The sequence below is a fragment of the Bison bison genome, unplaced genomic scaffold (assembly GCF_000754665.1).
Source record: "Bison bison bison isolate TAMUID 2011002044 unplaced genomic scaffold, Bison_UMD1.0 scf7180017864384, whole genome shotgun sequence".
In the NCBI taxonomy this organism is placed as follows: Eukaryota; Metazoa; Chordata; class Mammalia; order Artiodactyla; family Bovidae; genus Bison; species Bison bison.
In genome coordinates, this window is record NW_011494956.1 from 1,692,356 (window position 1) to 1,701,115 (window position 8,760).

The 8,760-nt window shown below is 34.8% G+C and overlaps 1 protein-coding gene across 1 annotated transcript in view; it reads left to right on the forward strand.

Annotated features, from left to right (window-relative positions):
- The first annotated feature begins 411 nt into the window (after positions 1-411).
- LOC105001838 (pre-mRNA-splicing factor SPF27-like) overlaps positions 412-8,760 on the forward strand; it is a 65,831-nt gene continuing 57,482 nt past the window's right edge. Inside the window, exon 1 of the mRNA XM_010858289.1 lies at positions 412-489. Within this exon, the coding sequence (XP_010856591.1) occupies positions 412-489 (78 nt within the window). The remainder of the gene's footprint in view (positions 490-8,760) is intronic.

An 8,760-nucleotide genomic window follows, 5' to 3' on the forward strand; every position in this document is an offset into this window, starting at 1 on the left:
AGTAAAAATTAGGAACAAATGTAAACAGATAAAAAACAAGTGTTATTAATAGATTCTTTGTTCAGTGTAAAATTGTTGTAAGACTTATATATCAAAGAAAATATTTTAATATTAATTTATTCTTTTTTAAGAGATGGAGTTTTTTTTTATTGTTGTGGCAAAGACTTATTTAGAATGGGAAATGAGGGCTTCTATATAAAATTCTAACAATCTACAATAATATTGATTTTTTGATATCTTACATTATCAATTTTTTTGTATTTATAGAAATAACTTTCAGATGTAATATTTGAGTCATAGTATTTTTATCTACATAATTATATTTGGAGAGATAGTGTAACTTGCCTTTTCTTTTATCTAAAGAGAACATGTTTTTACCTTTGTCTAGGTTACCTGGTCAAAACTGGCACCATGATGGACTTGTCTGGCATGAATCGGAGCTCTGAAGGGGATGCAGTTGCTGTGGAAGTTGCCAATCAGGACGGACAGGTAGGGGAGAAACTTCTGAGGTTTTCCCTTTCCTCTCTCCTTCCAACCTCCTTTATAGTCTTTACTATGCTAACCCCAGCCAGAAGTGCAGTAGTCATTCTTCCTGCAGTATAAGCAGACTGGGGTAAAGAAAAGCAATGGCTCTGAAAACAAATTGGCCTAGTGTCCTTCCCTTTGGATCAGATGATAAGTTTGATGGTTTTATTCATTTTTCTTTCATTATCTCAAGGTTTTTTCAGATGATCTCCTTTAATAGCTTTGTTATTTTTATTAGAGTCTTATTTCTTTCCAATATTTTGGGAAAATGTTTTTAAACAGTTCCAAAAGAAATCTTAACCTCATGTAAAGTTTCACTAATTTTATTACTCACCATCATTTCTTATAGCACTTCTTTGCCATTCTCAAGCACTTTTATTACAGTTTTTATTTTTTTTCTTTTCTCACAAATGTTCCCTCAGGTAGGTGGCACATTCTTAATATATTACTCTTTTCTTTCTTAGCATTTTGTTTTTTACATAAGAAAGATAATTCCAACGAGAAATAGACTCTTTTCTTTTAAGGGCTACTTTTTCTGCTTAGATGTGTGAAGACTTTATTTTCAAATCTGGTAATAAAATTAAAAACAAACAAACAAAATGAAAGCTTTAGCCCATCACTTGAAGAAGTTTCTTGATCTGGGGCTTCAATTCTGTCTCTTTAGGGATTTTTTTTTTTCCTTCTTTGATTATTGCTTCTCCTTGATCTTGATTCCTTTTGTACCTGTATTAAATAACCTGTTCACTGGCATGTTCTTAACCATGGATGAATTAACAATGATCTTAATCTGGACTTGTGTGAAGTATTTTTAACTGAAAGTCCCTGAAATTTCTGTCATGTGTGTGACTCCATTTATACAGACTTTTAATAGATATTTTTGTGGTTGTCATTTCAGTGGAAAGTTGGAAGGGAAAGGAGTTAAATATCTGCATGCAAATCACCATTGCAAACAACAAGTGTGTCTTAATAAAACGTAAGCGTTGTTAATCATACCATTCTCTCCAAATACTGTAAGTGGATATGGCTATTTGAGCAAATGCCAAACTCTTCTCCTCTTAAGGGGGCTCCAAGTGGTAGAAGATGGGGAAAAGACCTTCCTTGAGAAATTCAAAGAACTGGGGAATCGAATTAATCTCCAGGGCTCTTTGGTGTCACTGGTGTTGTAGTCTGTATTATTGGTGTGAACTAATCCATTTATTCATTTATAGTGTCTCACCAGTGTGTTGTGATGTTGAGAAAGAGCGAGACACAGTGGAATAACTTGGGAGATGGGCAGATTCTTGGCTTTTTAAGCAAGAACTCTGTTTCTCAGTTTCCTTCTCTGTAGAATTCTACTTATGTACATTATTAGTTTATTTGATACACTTTTATCTTGTGGCTACAGTGTACTATAGGTCATATATTAAGATTCTGAGGGTATAAATGTGCATAATATCCAGTCTCTGCCCTCAAGGATTATATAGCTAAATGTACTGTGAAGAATGTATTCATTTATTTAACAAATACTTGAGAGCGTAATTGTTATTAGGAGCTCTTCTAGGCATTGGGCTATTGAGATGAACAAGACAATCCTATTACCCTATGGTTAATACATTTTAGTAGGGGACAAAAATAGATGATTAAGAATTACAATGTCAAAAACAATGTCAAGTTTTGATGAATTCTCTGAAGACAAAGCAGGATTGAGGATAGAAAATGCATGAGTTTGAAGAAGAGGCAAGGGATCTACTTTAGATAGGATAGTTTGGGTGGCCTTTTGGAGAAATGTCTGGGAAAAGGGCATTGTTGAAAGAGGACATTTTTTATAGAGTGTTTGAGAGATAGCAACAATGCAAGAGTTGCCACACTTTGATGACTTAACTGGAGAGTGGCAAAGCTGAGCATGGAAGAGGATCCTTTAGATCTGTTGCCATGGTAACTAGTTTAGATTTTATTCTAAGTGCAATAAAGGGAAAACTTCAGAGAAATTTACACAGGGGAGGAGATAAAGTGATTTGTGCTTTGCAAAGTTTAGTCTGGCTGTTGAGTGGGGAGGCAGATGTGTAAGCGGTGGAAGGGGAAGTGGACCGGGAATGAGGGAGAAGCTAACATAGGGATGTGAGTCAGAGCTGCAGCTTTGCCTTGAGAGTAGCCATAGCGTGAATGAGCCATCATTAGATAACAGAAGACTTGGTAGGGACAAGGTTTTAGTAAATAATTATATTATTATCATTAAGTCTGTACTAAGCAACCATATATTCAGTCATTAGCCAAACAGAATAAAGTAGAAATAATTTTCTCTGGAACTTTATAAGAGAAAATTGGAAGGTATCAAAATAGCTGTGTAAGAGTCTTCATAAAGAGACCATAGAAATTCTATAAACTGGCAAGAAAAAGGAAAAGGAAAAAATAAAAAAACACTGGAGAAATGGAGAAAAAGAACTAAGAGTAAGAATGTATGGCTAATAAGCATATGAAAATATAATCTAACTTGTTTAATCAGGGAAATTAAAGTTAAGACAAAGAGATAATATCATACTCACCTGTTTAGCAAAAATTAAAAACTTAACAACTAACAGGTATTGGTGAAGATATAGGGAATTCAAAGCATTTATACACACTGCAAGTGGAAGTCTATATTGGTAGAAACATGCTGTAATACAATATGGCATTATATAATATATTTGAAATTGCTGTTTCCCCATGACCCAGCAATTCTGTTCCTAGCTATGATATTCTACAGCAGTTGTTCTTAAAGTTGGTACCTGAACCTGCAGCATCCGCATCACCTGGGAACTTATCATAAATGCAAAATCTTAGGCTCTGTGATGATTAATTTTATGTTTCAACCAGGTTAATAGATGCCCAGATAGTTGATAAACTGTTATTTCTGAGGATGGGGTGGAAAAGATGAACATTTGAAGCAGTATAAAAAGTATCCACTGAAGGCCTAAATAGCACAAAAAGGCAGAGGAAGGGCAAGTTCTCTTACAGTCTTATTGAACTGGGATATTCATCTTCTGTTCTTAGACATGGCAGCTTCTGGTTCTTGGGTCTTCCAACTTCAGGACTTCCCTAGAATTCTTCACCCCTTCTTCCACTTCTCAGGCCTTCTGTCTTGAAGTCAATTATATACCAGCTTTCCTGATTCCCTCTCTCTTTCTCTCTCTCTATGTATATATATATACGTTTAAACATGTTTGTATACTGTTGGTTCTTTTTCACTGGAGAGCCATAATACACATCCCATTCCAGACCTACTGAGTGAGAAACACTGAGACTGAAGTGTGGCAATCATGTTTTAACAAGCCCTGTTGGTATTGGACAGGGAGGCCTGGCGTGCTGTGATTCATGGGGTCGCAAAGGGTCAGACACGACTGAGCGACTGATCTGATCTGTAGGTGACTGATAAAAGCTAAAATATGAGAACCACTACATTAGAGAAAGACTTGCACATATGTACCAGGAGACACGTATAAATGCATGGTTTATGGCATCTCTATGTATAGTAGCAAAATATAAAAAGTAATCTATGTTTCTATTAGTAATAGAGGCTATAAATGAATACTGTATAACAGTGAAATGAATGAATTATAGCTGAATGCAACATGCATTAATCTCAGAAATACAATAATCAGTCAAAATAAGGCAGAAAATAAAAAGTGAAAACATAATTTTATGTATTACTAAAAATTAAAGAGTATCCCATTGAAGGGAATAAATGTATGTGGCAAAAGTGGTAAAATGCTCTGGAAGAAATAAGGGAGTAATAAGATGAAAATTCAGGAAAGTGGTTATTTATTAAGGAAGTGAAAAATGGGCTGGAGCAGAAATTTTCATTTCCTAAACTGGTGAAATGTGCATATTCACTGTGTATGATGCTTTAGTATTTGTTTTTATTGCTCAAAATTGGTAACAATAATAAAAAGTAAAATACTGGTAACAGAAATAAAGCAAATGACCAAAGAGAAAACATGGAGAAAAAACAGTGGACCACTTTCCCTGAGGTAGTCACGCACTTAGAAAGCATTCAAAGAAAGTTTAGGAATGAAGCAATATTTGTATTCACAGTTCTTTTCTCCTCATCTTTGTTCCTCCTCCATGCCTTAAGTTCAGTCATTGAAACTGATGCTTATTTTAATGCAAAGCCAAACTGGCTCTTAAAATATGGAGCAGATAGAAAAATGCACAAATAACGATGACAAATAAGCCCAAAAAAGCAGAAGGTATTAATAAATCTTAAAAATGTTAAGTCCAAGTACTCTGATGCAATTAAAAATGGTAAATTCCAGCCAGTGGACTGAAAATTATATCAGCATATTCCCTAAGCTTTCATGAAACAAGGATGAGCTGTGATGCCTGCAAGAAGGGCAAGTGACAGAGGGTATTTTGTGAACAAAATGCTGTACTTGGGTAACACTACAGAAACTTTGCCTCCTTGTCATAGACTCTGAATCACTGTTTATACAGGAAATAGGATTAAAATGCATGCTGGTCATCCACACTGCACACGCAAATGCACTTCAATTCAAAATGACTAATTACTGCAGTAAAATATTCTTCTGTATATAAGCAGAGGAAATTTCTTTCCTTCTATAATTCCATTTAGGCACTTAAGGATGTCAAGTTTCAATTATAAAAGGAAGAGTTAACCCATTTCTGTCTCATTTGGAAGTATGCTATCATTTGAGTAGGATTTTATTTTGTCAGCTAAGCAAATGAAGACAGGTGTGTGTGCGCACTACATGGAGACAAACAGATTATGTGAAATATTTCAAAGACTACTTTTGAGACATGAGTTATTGTAGCAACTGCTTAAGGTACTGTTTTGCCACGGAATAAGATAGTTATCTTCTCTACAGGATGCCAGTTAGGGACAATAGAAACTTTACATGGCTTTGAATTGTGTTGAGAAATGTTTTTTTTTTTTTTAATAATGGTTGGGTATAACTCAAATGAATAAAAAATTGTTATAAATAAGCATATAAATAATGGTGTTTCAATTTCAACATTGCTAGAATAGAATACCTGGAGTTCCTGATGTAATTTCTGTTGGCTTTTGCAGTTGGGAACCTAGACCATGAGTATTTTCCTTTAAACTGTATACATTTTTTACTGAGTTTTTTGAAGAGCTGAAAAGGAAAAGGAGTTTAAGGATCTGAATTCTTTGTTATGTCTAACTGAGGGCAGTCACTGAACTTTGGGTAAATTCTAGAAAGGGCATTGAACCTGTGTCTTGTGGAAGAAGTTTGTTAAATGATTAGGCTTTTTATCAATGCTTTACCTTCATATGAGGTAGTTTCTCAAGCTATGTGAGGAATAACACTGATATTTAACTGCATTTCATTACCAAATTAGAAAATAGTAAATATAAACTTTAAAACATTTAAAAGTAATTTTCTAATGAAGTTATCACCTGTTAGTGAAATGCAAAAACAAAACATTGATGCCTAACTATATTTCAATACCAAATTAGCAATGATTAAAATTTTGGGAGCAGAGTGCATAATCAAAAGGAAAAAAACTAGAAATATAAGAAAAGCTTTAAGTCATAAGAGGGCAGTAGAAACAAATTCAGAATTTAAACATAGAGAAATGCTTAAGTGGTAAAGAACCTGCACAGTGTTAAAGAATCTGCCTGCTAAAGCAGGAGACTCAGGAGACACGAGTTCAATCCCTGGGTCAGCAAGGTCCTCTGGAGAAGGGAATGGCTACACATTTCAGTATTCTTGCCTGGAAAATACCATGGCCAGAGGAGCCTGCTGGGCTACAGTCCAGGGGATTGCAAAGAGTTGGACTTAATGCTTGCATAGCTAATAGTGATGAAATATAAAGCCATATAAATGAAGTTTATAAAATATTGTATACTAACATGAAAAATCTAAGTGATAAAGATGGTATAAACAATGCAATCATAACCATTGCAGTAAAAACCTCATGTCCCACACCATATTATAATGAATAGGAAGGAATAACATTTAAAATTAACATAATAGCAGCTGTTTCTAGATGATGGAAGTATGTATGGTTGGTTTGTCAGCTTTTCTGTATTATCTAGCTTGCTTATAATGGGAATTTATTTCTTTTATAATAGAACAACTGATTAAACTTTTTAGAAAGAAAAAAAATCCAAATCAATAATGTTTTACAACAACATAGAAAATTTCTAATTTTTTTTTTTTTGGATGTTGTATTGTGTATAATGTGAGTATATTCAAGAGATAATGTTTATTTTTTATATTTAGCTGATGCCTTTTTCTCCACTGGCTGGGGAACTGTTTTTTCTCTGATACTAGTTATTATGATTTGCCGGAAATGCAGAAGTGGGTTAATGGTGGTCTGTGTATAAACCATTCAGGTGATTCAGAGTACACTGAATAGAAACTCAAGAGCCCATGATGGGAGAATTTTTCAATTTACAAATGACTAGTATTTTAAGCTGTGGTTATGTTTTACAAAATGGACTTTTGCTTTCATTTTTACAAAATGTTCTGGGATATATTTCAGGTATTAGATTTCCCTCACAACTATGAATGGCAACTCAAGTTTGAAGTTAAGAAATTGTTCTCTTTTGTGTTCCAGATGAGTGGAACATGGTGATCTACTTATCTAATTTGTTCTTGAAAGTTATATTTCTTTGTTCATGTTCTGATATTCCTGTGTAAGCAGGCAAGTGCCACTAGATAAATTGTCTTTATACTTTTTGATGGAAAAACAGGAAGAACAAGAAATACGTGTTAATGGATGAAGGAGGAAGAAGAAAGTATCTTGGTTTGTACATTGCAGTAAAAGATAAAATCAAAGGATCACATTCAAATTATATCTAATTTGGAAATATTTCTTCTTACTTAGGGGAAGAAAGGGCAAATAAATTAAATTTTAGGTTAAGCAACAGCTGAAATGTCAAGCATTTAAGAAAGACCAACAAGAAGCATTTGAACCAAATTAGATTTGACTCTGGAATGGACTAAGAAGTATAGATTGTTTTCAATAAACAAATAATTTTCTGAGTTAACTATGTGTGTGTTACATTATTATATTTGTCATTGTGATGCCATATACATAGTATTCAGGTAAACTTCAAAATCTTGAGAATCTATCAAATAACCAGTGATGGAAGGAGGCAGGGTAAGACAGATACTCTTTGTAGAATTATGGGGAAATAAAATTGTGGCTTTCCCGATAGCTCAGTGCAGCTTCCTGCATAGCTCAGTTGGTAAAGAATCTGCCTGCAATGCAGGAAACACCAGTTTGATTCCTGGGCTGGGGGGATTCGCTGGAGAAGGGATAGGCTACCCACTCCAGTATTCTTGGGCTTTACTGTGGCTCAGCTCGTAAAGAATCTGCCTGCAATGAGGGAGGCCTGGGTTTGATCCCTGGGTTGGGAAGATCTCCTGGAGAAGGGAAAGGCTACCCACTCCAGTATTCTGGCCTGGAGAATTCCATGGACTATATTAGTCCATGGGGTCACAAAGAGTCGGGCATGACTGAGCAACTTTCACTTTCACTTTCTTTCTTTCAAATTTGGGATTATAAATTGGAGGGCAACTGAGAGTTGAAGGGGATCTTTTTCCACAGTTGATCTAGAAATAGTGCATTTGACATGAGTATAGCACTCCATTGACTACCTGAAACTTTTCAGTTTATAATGGCAACTTTTGCTTCAAAGTGTAATAGAAATTATTTTAGTTGAATACATCTTTCTCAAAAATTAGATATATAGTTGACTCTTGAACAGTATGCATTTTAATTGAATGGGTCTGCCTATATATGATTTTTTTTCAGTAAATATGTACTATAGTACTACATGATCTGAGGTTGGTTAAATTCACAGATGTGGAACCACAGATATGGAGGGCTGACTGTAAAGTTATATGCAGATTTTCAACTGCTAGGGGTTTGAGTACATCATGAGAAACGCTGGGCTGGAAGAAGCATAAGCTGGAATCAAGATTGCCGGGAGAAATATCAATAACCTCAGATATGCAGATGACACCACCCTTATGGCAGAAAGTGAAGAAAAACTAAAAAGCCTCTTGATGAAAGGGAAAGAGGAGAATGAAAATGTTGGCTTAAAGCTCAACATTCAGAAAACGAAGGTCATGGCATCTGGTCCCATCACTTCATGGGAAATAGATGGGGAAACAGTGTCAGACTTTATTTTTTTGGGTTCCAAAATCACTGCAGATGGTGACTGCAGCCATGAAATTAAAAGATGCTTACTCCTTGGAAGAAAAGTTATGACCAACCTAGATA